The sequence below is a fragment of the Engystomops pustulosus genome, chromosome 7 (assembly GCF_040894005.1).
Source record: "Engystomops pustulosus chromosome 7, aEngPut4.maternal, whole genome shotgun sequence".
Taxonomy (NCBI): Eukaryota; Metazoa; Chordata; class Amphibia; order Anura; family Leptodactylidae; genus Engystomops; species Engystomops pustulosus.
Window position 1 is genome coordinate 71,534,025 of NC_092417.1, and position 15,936 is coordinate 71,549,960.

General features: G+C 43.0%; 1 protein-coding gene across 2 annotated transcripts in view; it reads left to right on the plus strand.

Annotated features, from left to right (window-relative positions):
• Positions 1-8,160: 8,160 nt before the first annotated feature.
• Positions 8,161-15,936, plus strand: part of PTPN21 (protein tyrosine phosphatase non-receptor type 21) — a 35,391-nt gene continuing 27,615 nt past the window's right edge. Inside the window, exons 1-2 of one of the 2 annotated variants that reach the window (XM_072116707.1) lie at positions 8,161-8,329; positions 15,389-15,675. In XM_072116707.1, coding sequence (XP_071972808.1) covers positions 15,496-15,675 — 180 coding nt within the window. In that variant the 5' untranslated portion in view covers positions 8,161-8,329; positions 15,389-15,495. The remainder of the gene's footprint in view (positions 8,330-15,388; positions 15,676-15,936) is intronic. The other variant, XM_072116708.1, reaches the window with a different exon arrangement.

A 15,936-nucleotide genomic window follows, 5' to 3' on the forward strand; every position in this document is an offset into this window, starting at 1 on the left:
TGGATAATTTTGTAAAGTTATATTTTAATAGCCTAGACATTTGTGGAAGTAAGGAATACCTCATATTTGTATTTTTTGTGATTTGTTTATGTTCTAATGAAAGGAGTGTTTTTTTCTTTGGTAACCCTTTTTGCTAGTTTTTTAGCCTTACCAAGGTATTTGCATCCAAAGGGGTCTGATCACTCAGAATATTTACTGCAATACCACTGTATGAGTATACTGCCTACCTATTATTCCCTGAGACTGAGAGGCTACCAGGTGTGATGGCAACCATCACGGCAATGCCAATATTAAAATGCCCTTGTGCCACCACTGTGTATCCCACCTGCAATGTAGTGCTCCTACACTATAAAAGTGCTCCACAAACCATAGTCCAGTGGTGGCGAACCTATGGCATGGGTGCCAGAGGCGGCACTCAGAGTCCTTTCTGTGGACACCCAGGCCATCGCCCCAGCACACCAGACAGGACTCGAAGAATCTTCCTCCAGTTCTAAGCAACTTAAAAGATGCTGCTTTCAGTCATATTTTGATACTTACTTTGCTACTTGGGACTGTAGGAAGAGGGAGAATGAATAGACAGGGCCGAATTATCTTTGGAGGACTTCTTGCTGGCCCCTACAGGTCTAGTGACACTGTAAAAACACTGGGACACTGGAAAGCTAAAATTATGCAAATTTTCCATCTTTCTACTGTGTTGCTGTCCTCAGGAGGCCAATATGATTGTTGAAGAACAGGGAGCAGTAAGTTACTGCTTTAATTTTTGGTTGGCACCTTGTGATAAATAATGGGTGTTTTGGGTGTCTTTTTGGGCAGTGGGCACTCGGCCGCTAAAAGGTTCGCCATCACTGCCATAGTCCCCATACTTTCCTATACAATAAAAGTCCCAATAATAATAATACCAGTGTTCCAAAATGATGAGTAGTACCCAGATGTACAATAACTGTGCCATCTCAGAGCTACCCACATCCATGGTGCATATCCATTGTCCTGCAACTCTGAATAATAACAATTCCTCCAGAGTGTCCTTAAAGGGGTTTTCCCATGAAAGAAAATTCCAATCCCCTAGTGATGATAACACAATAAAGATAATTTTAACCCCTTACTTTACAATGTTATTCAGTGTTATTGCTGTTTTAGCTCCTATCTCTCCCTCCACTGCTCAGTGCAAAATACCAGGGTGTGGGCTGGGCCTCTCTAAGCAGACACATTACCATATTATCCATTTAGTTCTATGGGGTCACAATGAAGGGTTGCATTATCAGAGTACAGGGTTTCGTCTGACTTCTGACATTATAACACACTGACACACAGGGGCGGACTGGGAATATAAAATGGCCCTGGAAAAAACTATAAAAGTGGCCCCATTTTATAGGCGGAGTCAAAACAAGTGGGTGTGGTCAGATAATGTGGGTGGGGTTACTACAGACAAATTGTTGGTAGATGGCCTTAATGCAAAACAAGAACATCTTTTGCTAGTAAGTGAATCTAATGCGCAAAGAATGTGACCTGTGGATCAGTAAATGATGCAAAAACACAACCCGATAAGCCTTAAATACCTCTCCCCTGTGCCATACATGTACAATTCAAAGAAAGAATATATTGATACTGCCTCCTATGTTCAGGAATAATGCTACAAAAACACATTCACTCCTGTCTTCTATATACAAAATAAAACTACTACAATACCTTCTCCCATATACAAGCCAACTACTATAATACTGCCCCCTATGTACAAGAATATAACTACTATAATACTGCCTCCTATGTACAGGAATATAACTACTATAATACTGCCCCCTATGTACAAGAATATAACTACTATAATACTGTCCCCTATGTACAAGAATATAACTACTATAATACTGCCCCTTTGTACAAGACTATAACTACTATAATACTGCCCCCTATGTACAAGAATATAACTACTATAATACTGCCTCCTATGTACAGGAATATAACTACTATAATACTGCCCCCTATGTACAAGAATATAACTACTATAATACTGTCCCCTATGTACAAGAATATAACTACTATAATACTGCCCCTATGTACAAGACTATAACTACTATAATACTGCCCCCTATGTACAAGACTATAACTACTATAATACTGCCCCCTATGTACAAGAATATAACTACTATAATACTGCCCACTATGTACAAGAATATAACTACTATAATACTGCCCCCTATGTACAAGAATATAACTACTTTAATACTGCTCCCTATGTACAAGAATATAACGACTATAATACTGCCCCTATGTACAAGAATATAACTACTATAATACCACCCCCTATGTACAAGAATATAACTAATATAATACCGCCCCCTATGTACAAGAATATAACTACTGTAATACTGCCCCCTATGTACAAGAATGTAACTACTATAATACTGCCCCCTATGTACAAGAATATAACTACTATAATACTGCCCCCTATGTACAAGAATATAACTACTATAATACTGCCCCTATGTACAAGACTATAACTACTATAATACTGCCCCCTATGTACAGGAATATAACTACTATAATACTGCCCCTATGTACAAGAATATAACTACTATAATACTGCCCCCTATGTACAAGAATATAACTACTATAATACTGCCCCCTATGTACAAGAATATAACTACTATAATACTGCTCCCTATGTACAAGAATATAACTACTATAATACTGCTCCCTATGTACAAGAATATAACTACTATAATACTGCCCCCTATGTACAGGAATATAACTACTAAAATACTGCCCCCTATGTACAGAAATATAACTACTATAATACTGCCCCCTATGTACAAGAATATAACTACTATAATACTGCCCCCTATGTACAAGAATATAACTACTATAATACTGCCCCTATGTACAGGAATATAAATACTATAATACTATATATATATATATATATATATATATATATATATATATACACAGAAGCGAACATGAAAAAAAAATCAGTATTTATCATATACAGCTACAGAAAACACATGAGATCCTCACCTATTGCATCCAGTGACATCAGGTGACGTCTCCTCGGATTGTACTCCTTCCTCTTCTTCATTAGTTCCACCATCACCTTGTCTCTTCCTCCAGGTACACAGCTTTCCTGCAGAGTTTACCACACAGACGTCTTATGTTCTGCACTTTCCCATTGTCCCTTCTTCTGCTACCACCACTACTGTGCCCCAAATACTGTAATAGAGCCCCCTACAATATTAGTACCACACAAATAGTGCCCCATAATGTAACATACTGTAATGGTAAGGATAATTTATTTCTTCTTTCTCTCCTTTAACCCCCTTAACCCCCCACCCCCACCCCAGTATTGATAGAGCTCCTACTATGACCCTGATGTAATAATAATGGCCCCAGCCTACCCAAGACATAGAAATTATGCCCCCAGCCTACCCCAGACATTGGGGTAGGCTGGGGCCATTAAATTCAGACTTCAAATTAATTGCCCCAGCCTACCGCAGAAATAGAATTAATGCCCCCTGCCTGCCCCAGACATAGAATAATGCCCCCCCCCCAGACATATAATAATGCCCCTTGCCAGCCCCAGATATAGAATAATCTCCCCCCCGCCCCAGACATATAATAATGCCCCTTGCCAGCCCCGGATAAAGAATAATCACCCACCCCACCCCACCCCAGACATATAATAATGCCCCCTGCCAGCCCCAGATATAGAATAATCCCCCCCCGCCATATAATAATGCCCCTTGCCAGCCCCAGATATAGAATAATCCCCCCCCCCCCCAGACATATAATAATGCCCCTTGCCAGTCCCAGATATACAATAATAACCCCCCCCCGCGCCCCAGACATATAATAATGCCCCCAGCCAGCCCCAGATATAGAATAATGCCCCCCCCCGCCCCAGACATATAATAATGCCCCCCCCCCCGCCCCAGACATATAATAATGCCCCCTGCCAGCCCCAGATATAGAATAATCCCCCCGCCATATAATAATGCCCCTTGCCAGCCCCAGATATACAATAATCCCCCCCCCCCGCCCCAGATATACAATAATCCCCCCCACCCCAGATATACAATAATCCCCCCCCCCTCTGCCCCAGATATACAATAATCCCCCCCCCCCAGCCCCAGACATATAATAATGCCCCCTGCCAGCCCCAGATATAGAATAATCCGCCCCAGATATTTAATAATGCCCCCTGCCTGCCCCAGATATAGAATAATCCCCCCCCCTGCCCCAGACATATAATAATGCCCCCTGGCTGCCCCGGATATAGAATAATGCCGCCCCCGCCCCAGACATATAATAATGCCCCTGCCAGCCCCAGATATAGAATAATCCCCCCCCCCTCTGCCCCAGACATAATAATCCCCCCCTTCCCCAGACATATAATAATAATTCCCCCCTGCCAGCCCCAGATATAGAATAATCCACCCCCCCCCCCGCCCCAGACATATAATAATGCCCCCTGCCCCAGTTAGATAGAACAATGCAATCCCCCGCCCCAGGCATAATTAATGCTACCCATTCTATAATTTTAAAAAAAACAAAGCAAACATAATACTCACCTCTGGCGCAGGTTTTTTCCTGTCTCCGGTCTTCTGTAGCTTGGTGTAGAGGCGCGGGATAGTGACGTCACTGCTCCGCGCCTCTTACACCAAGCCGCGGAGCTACGGAGGGCCGGACAGCTGACATGGTAAGTGGCAGCCTCCTCCACGCTACACAGGTCGCGCAATGACGTCAGTTGCGCGACCATTGTAGCTGCCTGTATACACAGACGCAGAAGCAGCGGTGCTGCGCTGCGTCTGTGTACTAATCAATAATACTATAGATTAAATCAAAAGTTGTAGGAAGTGCGGACCGGCCCCGGAGCAGCTCCGGACCGGCCCCACACCGGCCCAGGACCGACCGGCCCACCGGGAAAATTCCCGGTGGGTACAATGGCCAGTCCGCCCCTGCTGACACATAGAGAGGGAGGTGAGACAGATCAGAGTTGCATGAGATGCCTATTACACAGAGGCTGATAGACCATTACACTGTTACACTGTGGGCTCTACTACATCTCACAGACATGTGCCTCCACAGACATGTCTCCTCCTTCCCCCGGGTCCCTTATCTCCTTGTAGTATGTTGTCTGCAGCATCTCTTTCTCTCTGCTCATGATCTCCTGGCAGCAAATGTCTGTGTCTCATTATGAGCTCTGTGCAGGGGGTGTGGCTACAGACATAAATCTCATCTGCATGCTCTCACACAAAAATCCAAGAGGGCTGCCGACCCTGAGGGCACGTTCACACGTTTGCTAGCGTCGCGTTCGTAATGCGACGCTAGCGCATAGGGGGCGGGCTTGGGCTGATCGCATATGCGTTTCCCAGGAAATATGATAAAGAATGTGATCGCCCCGAACCCCGCCCCCTTTGCGCTGTTTGTAACGCGATGCTAGCGGAACGTGTGAACGCGCCCTAAGTGAGAAGTTACTGGGTCATGTCTAGGGGAAACTGAAATTGTGTACAGCAGGACTGATCGATACAGGTCGGACTTATATCTGTGAAATGCTGCATTTTTTGCTAACAGTGAAATAGAGAAAGTGTTATTTTGTTATCCTGAGTACATAAAAGAAACTCGTCCTTGACGGAATACCCCTTCAAATAATCACAGTGATACCCATAGTTAGCCCTTTGGGCACTATTGTGTAACACATGCTAGACAAATGCTTTGATCAGTTAATGCTGGGCACCCCCTTAGGCACATGGACATGCTAGAGGAGGTTTGCCAATATGAGCCACGTATACTGTATAATGATATTATTGCCAAGATGGAAACCCTACATTTTACCAGCAGCAGATAATGGTTTAAAAGAAAAGACGGTGATAAGATAATGGACAAGAGAAATATTTCACTGTATGCTCATTTATCCCTAGGGTACTATTATAGTATATGGTGGAAAAGTCTGGAAACAAGAAGTGATCTCCAGTCCTTGTTCAGGATTATGTCCAGACAGACATATGGTAGATGTAATGGGATTAGCTGCTCGGATCAATTGTTACAACCTGTCAACGAAAATAAGATCTGAAACAAAGGACATTCTGGGTACCGCAGTAAATGTGATATGGAAACTACTCGGCTTATATTTGGATGTTTTTGCTTTTTCTGTTTATTAACCCCTTCCCGACGCGCGGCGTAGAAGTATGGCGCGCCCGAGGTCCCGGTGCATGGAGATGGCTCGCAAGCCGAGCCCTCTCCATAGGCGGTAAGTCTTTGCTGCATATTGCTGCCGGCAATATTTTATATAAATATAAATAAACAGTAAAAATCATAAACACATTAGGTATCACCGCGTCCGAAAATGTCCGATCTATCAAAATATAATAACGGTTTTTCACTGCGTTTAACCCCGTAACAGAAAATGGCGTCCAAAGTCGAAAATGGCATTTTTTGCCATTTAAAAAATATAAAAAAAATAAATAAAAAGTGATCAAAAGGTCGCACAGTCCCTAAAATTATAGCAATGAAAACGCCATCAAAATTCGCAAAAAATGACACTACCCACAGCTCCGTACACCAAAGTATGAAAAAGTTATTCGCGCCAGAAGATGGCAAAATTAAAAAAAAAAATTTGTACAGGTTATTTTAATTTTTTTAAATGTATGAAAACATTATAAGACCTATACAAATTTGGTATCCACGTGATCGTACCGACCCAAAGAATAAAGTAGACATGTCATTTGGGGCGCACAGTGAAAGCTGTAAAATCCAAGCCCACAAGAAAACGTCGCAAATGTGGTTTTTCACAATTTTCACTGCATTTGGAATTTTTTTTCAGCTTCCCAGTACACGCCATGGAATATTAAATACCGTCACTATGAAGTGGAATTTGTTACACAGAAAATAAGCCATCACACAGCTCTTTATGTGGAAAAATAAAAAAGTTATAGATTTTTGAAGTTGGTGAGTGAAAGATGGAAGTGAAAAAACTAAAAAAGGCCAAGTCGTTAAGGGGTTAAGTATTAAAGGGATTTTCCCACAAATTCAAGTTAGGCCCTATCCCTATGCTGATCGATGGGGGTCTCAGTGATGTACCATAACACACCTGAGGCGCAGACCCAGTGCCAAAAAGGGTGTAGACATGGCAGCAGTACATCTTACACAGAATTACAACAGAGGTGTGTCTGATTATCAGCACAACCTCACAAGGTTAGTACCTATCTATTCTACCTATGCCATTGATCGGTCCAAAGATAATCGTGCGCTAGGTAGCAATATTTGTATCTCTGTTTATTTTTCTTGGATTTCACCATTCATCTAAATATATGTTTAAATTACAGAGAGATTGCCTTATCCAGCACTTCTTATGCAGGGTCTGGGGGCCCACCAAACTCAGGGGCCTATCGGTGGATCCTCCAGTTCGAGCCTACTTACCAGGCAGTAGCTACAGCTGCAATTACACAATATCCCAAATTCTAGAAACATCCTACAGAGGGTTCATGACTCCCCCTAACAGCTCCTGGCCTGGAGAGAGCACTATTCGCAACTACCAGCCTTCCTATGCATTGGCAGGGGTGTTGCACCTTAATTGTGCCACATAGAATGGCCTCCATCAGTGGACCATTGGAGCACATCAGGTTCTATTGGAGGAGGCTTCTTACATTCTACATGGGTCTTTCACAAAAATAATGATTTCCACTTATTTTATAGCTCTTTTCTCGCTAACTCCTAAATAAAAGGGAACAATAGCACCCCCATAAATGTCATTACACAGCTTTCCCAGACTCCTAAGAGGCAAATGATGTGTTGCTGCCCCTCTCTACCTACTACTTTATAACCAGCGGTGTTACTGCTCCCGGTATCCCAGCTGTATATATCCAGTTGTGTGGATATGGTAGGTGCCCTCTATTTCTGTAATGTCCCGGTGCTGGAGGAGAGCAGCTGTCCCAGCACTGACACTGCCTGGCATTCCATCCCCCTTACATCATGGGCAGCAGCGGGCAAGACTTCTAGAGGCAGCCGCGTATTCTTCCGCGGGACTTCTTCTCTCTATCCTTCACTAACTTTCTAATTGGTGCCAGGCTTCATTGTTCAGGAAAACTGGCATTCACAAAGAAGGCAGCAGGCGGCAGGATTATTTAACAAAAGAAATGTTTTTAAGACGTCCCTTCCCCCAGAGGCCTGATCACTGCGCGGAGTGATCTGCTGCCAGCTCTCCCAGACAGGAAGTGTGGAGAAGTGCTGGAAGCAGGACACTGGGAGCTGTGGATCCGGGCTCTGCACCCTGTAATGTGGACTCAAGACAGGAGCCCCACTGCTGCCTGGTACTGAGAGCCCTGCATCCGTGCCACAGGTGAGAACTCGCCCTCTCGTACAATGTATATACATTGCACATCCACTAGTGAAACATGGATCATCTATTGGATACATCCAGGAGTGATACATTGTGTGTGTGAAGTGTATCCCAGAGGAGATACATGGTGTAGCTGCTGTGTACATCCCGAGTTATACCTTGTGGAGCCTCTGTGTACTTCCAAAAGTCATACAATGTGTAGCTGCTGTGTACAACCAGAAGTCATACAGTGTGTAGCTGCTGTGTACAACCAGAAGTCATACAGTGTGTATCCGTTGTGTACAACCAGAAGTCATCTAATGTGTAGCTGCTGTGTACAACCAGGAGTCATACAATGTGTAGCTGCTGTGTACAACCAGGAGTCATACAATGTGTAGCTGCTGTGTACAACCAGGAGTCATACAATGTGTAGCTGCTGTGTACAACCAGGAGTCATACAATGTGTAGCTGCTGTGTACAACCAGGAGTCATACAATGTGTAGCTGCTGTGTACAACCAGGAGTCATACAATGTGTAGCTGCTGTGTACAACCAGGAGTCATACAATGTGTAGCTGCTGTGTACAACCAGGAGTCATACAATGTGTAGCTGCTGTGTACAACCAGGAGTCATACAATGTGTAGCTGCTGTGTACAACCAGGAGTCATACAATGTGTAGCTGCTGTGTACAACCAGGAGTCATACAATGTGTAGCTGCTGTGTACAACCAGGAGTCATACAATGTGTAGCTGCTGTGTACAACCAGGAGTCATACAATGTGTAGCTGCTGTGTACAACCAGGAGTCATACAATGTGTAGCTGCTGTGTACAACCAGGAGTCATACAATGTGTAGCTGCTGTGTACAACCAGGAGTCATACAGTGTGTAGCTGCTGTGTACAACCAGGAGTCATACAGTGTGTAGCTGCTGTGTACAATCAGGAGTCATACAGTGTGTAGCTGCTGTGTACAACCAGGAGTCATCTAATGTGTAGCTGCTGTGTACAACCGGGAGTCATGCAATGGGGAGCTGCTGTGTGCAACCGGGAGTCATGCAATGGGGAGCTGCTGTGTGCAACCGGGAGTCATGCAATGGGGAGCTGCTGTGTGCAACCGGGAGTCATGCAATGGGGAGCTGCTGTGTGCAACCGGGAGTCATGCAATGGGGAGCTGCTGTGTGCAACCGGGGGTCATGCAATGGGGAGCTGCTGTGTGCAACCGGGGGTCATGCAATGGGGAGCTGCTGTGTGCAACCGGGAGTCATGCAATGGGGAGCTGCTGTGTGCAACCGGGAGTCATGCAATGGGGAGCTGCTGTGTGCAACCGGGGGTCATGCAATGGGGAGCTGCTGTGTGCAACCGGGGGTCATGCAATGGGGAGCTGCTGTGTGCAACCGGGGGTCATGCAATGGGGAGCTGCTGTTGCTTACAACCCCTTGCAGAGCTTTTGTGTCCATCCAGGAGTGATAAGTTGTATACCTCCAGGTGAAAATGCATGTGTGGAGCAGCATCCAGTTAGCCAACAAATAAGTAGTAACTCGCTTATAGATAGGACCAGCCAGATGTTGATCCTATTTGCCAGAATCCAATTTCAGATGAAGTAGAAAATATCAGCAGCACTTCAGGATGAAGTATTAAATCAAAAGTCTTCCTAATCTTGCTTGACAAAGACCTATATGGTTGCAACATTGCACCATATCTGTGTTGAATAATGGAAGACTTTTGATTTAATTCTTCGTCCTGGAGTGCTGCTGATATTTTCTACTTTCTATATCTCCAGGAGCGGCGCATTGTCGCCGTTGGCTTGCTCCAGGAGCGGCACATTTTTGAGCTGAAAGAAGCTGGTTCATGTTGGTGAAAGAAAGGTCCCAGGTGGAGGTTGGGGTTCTTTCTTGGAAGGCTGGATGGGTTTTTCATAGATCTATATTAAGAGCCGTGACTCTAGCTGGGGGGGTCCAGGTCTTGGCAGGGCAGCCTGTTCCTTCTCAGTGCTCTAACAAATCTGGAATAGTTGCGAGGGCTCCTTTTGAAATGATATCTGGGGAGGTTACTGCTTGTCACGAGCCTGAACTGTTTATATCAGATTTTCTTTAGTACTTATTTCATTCTAATTTTTCTAAATTATTCTTCATGAATGGAAAGATAATGCAACTAAATATCCATGTTTCACTATAAACATTTCAACCAATTGAAAATTTTGGTTAACTGCGCTCTTAACATATTTTGTGTGGGTTTGCTGTGCAGTATGCAAAGTAGCATTGAAGTATATGGGATAACAACCCCATACACACATTGTAGAATAATAGTGAGCTAATGCTGGGGATCCCACTAGAGAATTCAATGCAAAATCACACCAAAAGCATTGGCTGCTTTCTGATGCTTACAGGATGGCTTCAGAATTCGCACTGGGATGAATCGTGTAGCCTTTTTGCAACATGGGCAGATACCCTTAGTTTGTCTTGTTAGACCGTTATTTGTATCCAAGAGTCGATCACCCTGTGTATAGGCTCGTCTGTGGTGTTACATGTTTTTTATGGAAATAATTTATTGCTTTAACAGTAAATTATTTTCCGCCACTTGACATATTGCTTTCAGGGATCACGAAACCTGTAGCCTATCTGCACATAATCCACAATGGCTACATAATGTACACAGCCACTATACTGCAGCCATTCCACAAGCAAAATCCATCCGCTATGCATGCTATCGGCATACGTTGTGGATTCCAAAATCAGTGCATAAAATCCGCGGTGTAATACAGGGCGGGCATACTGCTGTGCACATGAGAGGTGACCCCTCCACAGAGAAAAGTGCCGCACACAGGGGGAAAGATGGAGCATGCCCCATCTTTTCCCTGTGTACGGCGCGGAACAGTGCCACCCGTGGCCGTTGGGCCACCATTGCCGTCTATGGGGGCGTATATCGGCCGCAAATTTACACCCACCCCCCAGATGGCCGTCTGAATGTACCCTAAAGAAAAAAGTCATGTAGACAATGCATTTTTTTCACTCACAAATTGTTGCTCAGTGTGGAAATTAATATCCTAGGTTAAGAAGTGCGCACAAATGGACCAAAATTCTATTAGAAAATCACTTCATTCATATGCAAATGACCATAGTAAATACCTGTATGAGACATCTAAAAACATTTAAAAGTACCGTAATACTGACACTAAAAATAGTGGGGTGGGTATAGTCACTCCAACCTAATCACTACCCACAGCCAGCAAAAGGGTCACATGGATCAAATTATGGCACAACCCCTACCAACCCTAAGGTCCAGATGGGTACAACGTCGCCAGGCAATACAGTCTAGTTGTAACAGTCAACAAGAAAACTAGATAGAAACAAAGCATAAATAACAGTAACAAGTCAATCAGAATGCCTATTTCTCCCAACCTAAATTTGGGGGATAAAAAGTATTAGCAGATAATAGGTCATAGTGTGGTATAGGTGTGGCAAGACCCAAGAGAGGCTCCCCACTTATTGTCGCCGATGGTAACTTCCTCACGGGTCTGAAGCCTCTATCTCTCTCACCTTTATATATCTCACACCTCGGTTCTTCAAATGCATGTGGAAACGTGAGGACCAAGATGATGCCGAATCGGAAGTACCACTAAGATGGTGCCGAATAACAGGTGCTATAAGAATGCTAAATAAGATGGGAGCCCTAAGATGGCGGCTGGATGGCAATACTATTATAATGTGTGTAAAAAGACTCGATTAAGTGCAGCCTCGGCCAAGGCACATGACGATTACTAGGTTATTAGTCTATATACTAAAAGTGTGGAAAATCAGATAAAGATCATTTAATTTTTCTTGTGCGTTCTCACTGATTTTTTTGCATGAATTTTTTACATTTACATTTTTACATTGAAGTCTATGGAAGAGTGAAAATCTGCATCAAATCTGCATCAACATGTGGTTTGTATGCAGAATTCCCTCAACCTAAAGGGATAGGGGGAAAAGGAGGGAAATGCATGCAGAAAAGTATTTGATGCAGATTTTCTGCATGAGCATTCGCAACTTGGAGAAAAAGTAAAAAGATCGGCCGTTGTTAAGAGAAACTGTCTTCTATCCTGACTAGTCACATTTCATAAGCAAACACTGTAAATATATCATAACATTAAGTTACAAAATGTGAGATGTAAATACAGGACAAAAATAATTATTTTTCCATACAGCACAATATCAAAGGACACGAAATGAGAGCGGGACTCATCAATTCTGTCAGATGTATAAGTGGCAGAGCCTCTTATGTATTAAGTATATGCTTGATGGGGCGTAACACATATGAAGAGTTCTCCTGTTGGCAGACACATCTGGTACCACTTGCTGTACCTTCCTGGGATAAGGGAGTAAGGTCCGGCCCTTTGAGCAGAGCTGGTTTTATAGACCTTTATTCACTTGTTGTTGGGTTCTTCTTTGTGTTTTTAAAAATTTATACTTGGGGCTATGGATATCCAGTTGTTGTAATTCTAAATTATTCTCTACTCTCTACCCCCCTACAACATGTAAATTGTGGCTTTAGTGTGTGCCATGTCTTGGGTCCAGTTCACTCCTGCATTCAGGCCTCTGATATTATCACTTTAGCATGGAACACACTGAGGTCTAAGTGCAGGTGTGAACTGGTCCAAAATGGATATACAAGCGGTCCCCTACATAAGAACACCCGACTTACAGACAACCCCTAGTTACAAACGGAGCTCTGGATATTGGTAATTTGCTGTACTTTATCCTTAGACTACAATAAAGAGCTATAATAGTTATTAAAGGTGTCTGCAATGAAGTTTTATTGTTAATCCAACATTTTTAAAATCCTGTTGTCACAAAGACCCCAAAAAATTTGGCTGGTGTTACAATTATAAAATATACAGTTCCGACTTACATACAGATTCAACTTAAGAACAAATCTACAGAACCTATGTTGTACGTAACCCGAGGACTGCCTGTACCCTGATTGATTTTTAATTTTTTTTTTTTTTTTTTTATCCTTACAATAAATTTTACCTGCAGATTCAGAGAGATTTCTGCTCACTGAGGATTGTAAAATCAGGATACATTTTAGAAGTCATTACTGGCTAATGAAGCATTTACAAGGCTCTGTATCTATGTATGCTGAAACATTGCGTGAATTACCATCTCTGGACTGCAGAGGTGATGACCCTGCTGTGTTAGGTGTGGTCGTGCGCTCTGCCAGCTTCACCTCCGCAGCCAGTGGGCACTGAGTCATGGGTCTTGTGCTTTCGTTTTTTTCCCCGCTCTGCAACCGCTCATCTTGGCAAAAATTGAATCTGTAGTTGGCAGCTGAATAAACCCACAAGAATTCAGTGAGTGTAATGGAGAGGTATGAGGCTCGCCTCCAGGACCAGGCTATTTGCTTGCTGCTTAGATACACCCAGAAACAAAGTATATTAGTATAGTGTCACTGCATCCATTCTGCCTACATTGTATCTTAAGAGCATTTCTGTAACCCTTTAGGTTATTTTTACTTAAGAATTCTTTGGCGATCTGTAATGGATGTTTCTATATTTGTTGGATACTGCATTGCTATACAGATATGTCCAAAAGAGATTTGAGAGCTATACCCCTGGCCTTGTCCGTTAGACTTTCCCAGAAGTGGCTGAAAATAATTGTACCCCATTTGACAGAAGGCTATTCCAGTATTTACTTTAGTGTTTACACCAAGAATACATAATCGTAGGTATAAAGTCAGTTGTGGCCCTAGTTTTTTCTATAGTAATTAACCAAGGATGCTCAGCATAATCCCTTATACAGAAGGAATAATCCCCTGTTTTATGGGCCTCGTGTATATGAGCTGACTATAGGAATGACACCCAGAGCAGTTTCTGTAGCCAGAGGTGATCAGGATCTGTGCAGGATGAGTAATGTCTGTACACAGTGACTGTACCACCAGCAGAATAGGGAGTGCAGCTCAATAATACAGGATATAACTTGGATCACTACAGGTAAAGTAATATATGTACACTGACTCCCCAAGCAGAATAGTGACTGCAGCTCAGGAAAATATTACAGGATGTAACTCACGGTCAGTACAGGATAAGTTATGATATAATTTTACACAGTGGGGAGGATAGAGAGTGCAACTCAGGAGTATAATACAGGATATAGCTCCGTTTCAGTACAGGATAGGTTATCAGTCTTTTACGGAGTTAACCCCTATTGTTATGATCGTGGCTTCTATTAAGTCGCATGAAATTAAGATTTTGCATTGTCATTATCATCCAGGTCATTAATGTATAAATACTTTGTAATCCCCACATTAAGTTTGTGCATCAGTTGCGGCCCTGATGCTATATTTGCAGTTGTGACTCATGTCTGGCTACAAATATTCCTCTCACCTGTTATCGGAGAGTTACATAACTGCTAAATGTAAATGTATAGGGTGAGGAAATGGCAGTAGTTATGTTACTGGTAATTTGGAGGCTGGAATGTGGTTATTAATATAGGTGATGATATTGTAGATGCTGATGGTGTCATCAGACTGCTCTGCTGCCCAGAACTTGAGACAATTTCTTTTACTATTATTATTATTCCATAGCGCTTTACAAATCATATCATTTTTTACTACTGCTATTACTACAATTACAAATATTGTATTATTTGTGCATACAGCTCCTGGACAGGGCTACTTGTAAGTCGAAATCTGGATTCACCATAGAATTATTGAATGTGACGTCAGAATAAATGTCCACGGGAGTTTCAGTTCACCAGCTAAGCAAACGGTATTAATATGATAGGGTAAGATACGGCTGCTCAGACTGAAAGCCTTGGGATACTGACAGCAGCTCAGTAGATGTTAGTACATATGTAATTACTCTTCTAGGTACTGTAGAGACCAACATTTTGGGCTCTGAAGTGACACTTTCCCAACAGTCTGTAAGTGACTTTCCATCTCATTTGTATATGACTTTGGAGGCAATTGGTAGGTGATTCCCTTTAACTTCCTAGATGCAGTTTTTTTGACAGTTTTTCTTGTTGTGAGCCCTGTCTCCCCATGTGCTGATGTCTTTGCTCTCTCTTCTCCCCCAGAACTGATGTCTCTGTTGTTTCTTTTTCACAGATTCCTGAATGTATCACATGTGCAGATTCTTCTCTATATATTTAATGGCTGCTGGATGATCTGGTTGGTAGACGCTTCGGCTGATTGCGCTTCTGGGATCTGGGAAGATGCCACTTCCTTTTGGGCTAAAGTTAAAGCGGACAAGGAGATACACCGTGTCCAGCAAGAGCTGCCTGGTTGCCCGCATCCAGTTGCTCAACAATGAATTTGTGGAATTTACCCTGTCTGTGGAAAGCACGGGGCAGGAGTGTCTGGAGGCTGTGGCCCAGAGGCTGGAGCTCCGAGAGGTGAGGATTATCTGACATGAAGTGCTATATTTTTTTTTTTTTTATTGGGCTCTACATGTGATAGACATTGAAAAATGTTTCATCAGATAAAAGGGAACCTGTCATGTTAAGAGGCCTTTACCCACCCCAAAAACACCTGATAAGTAAAACCTGCATTTTATGGCACTTTATTAAGCTTCCCACACATATATTTTCTGTTTTCCAGTAACCTGGTCTTGAGCATTTTGGAGCATCAAGGCCTGCTGTGTTTTTTTTTCTATA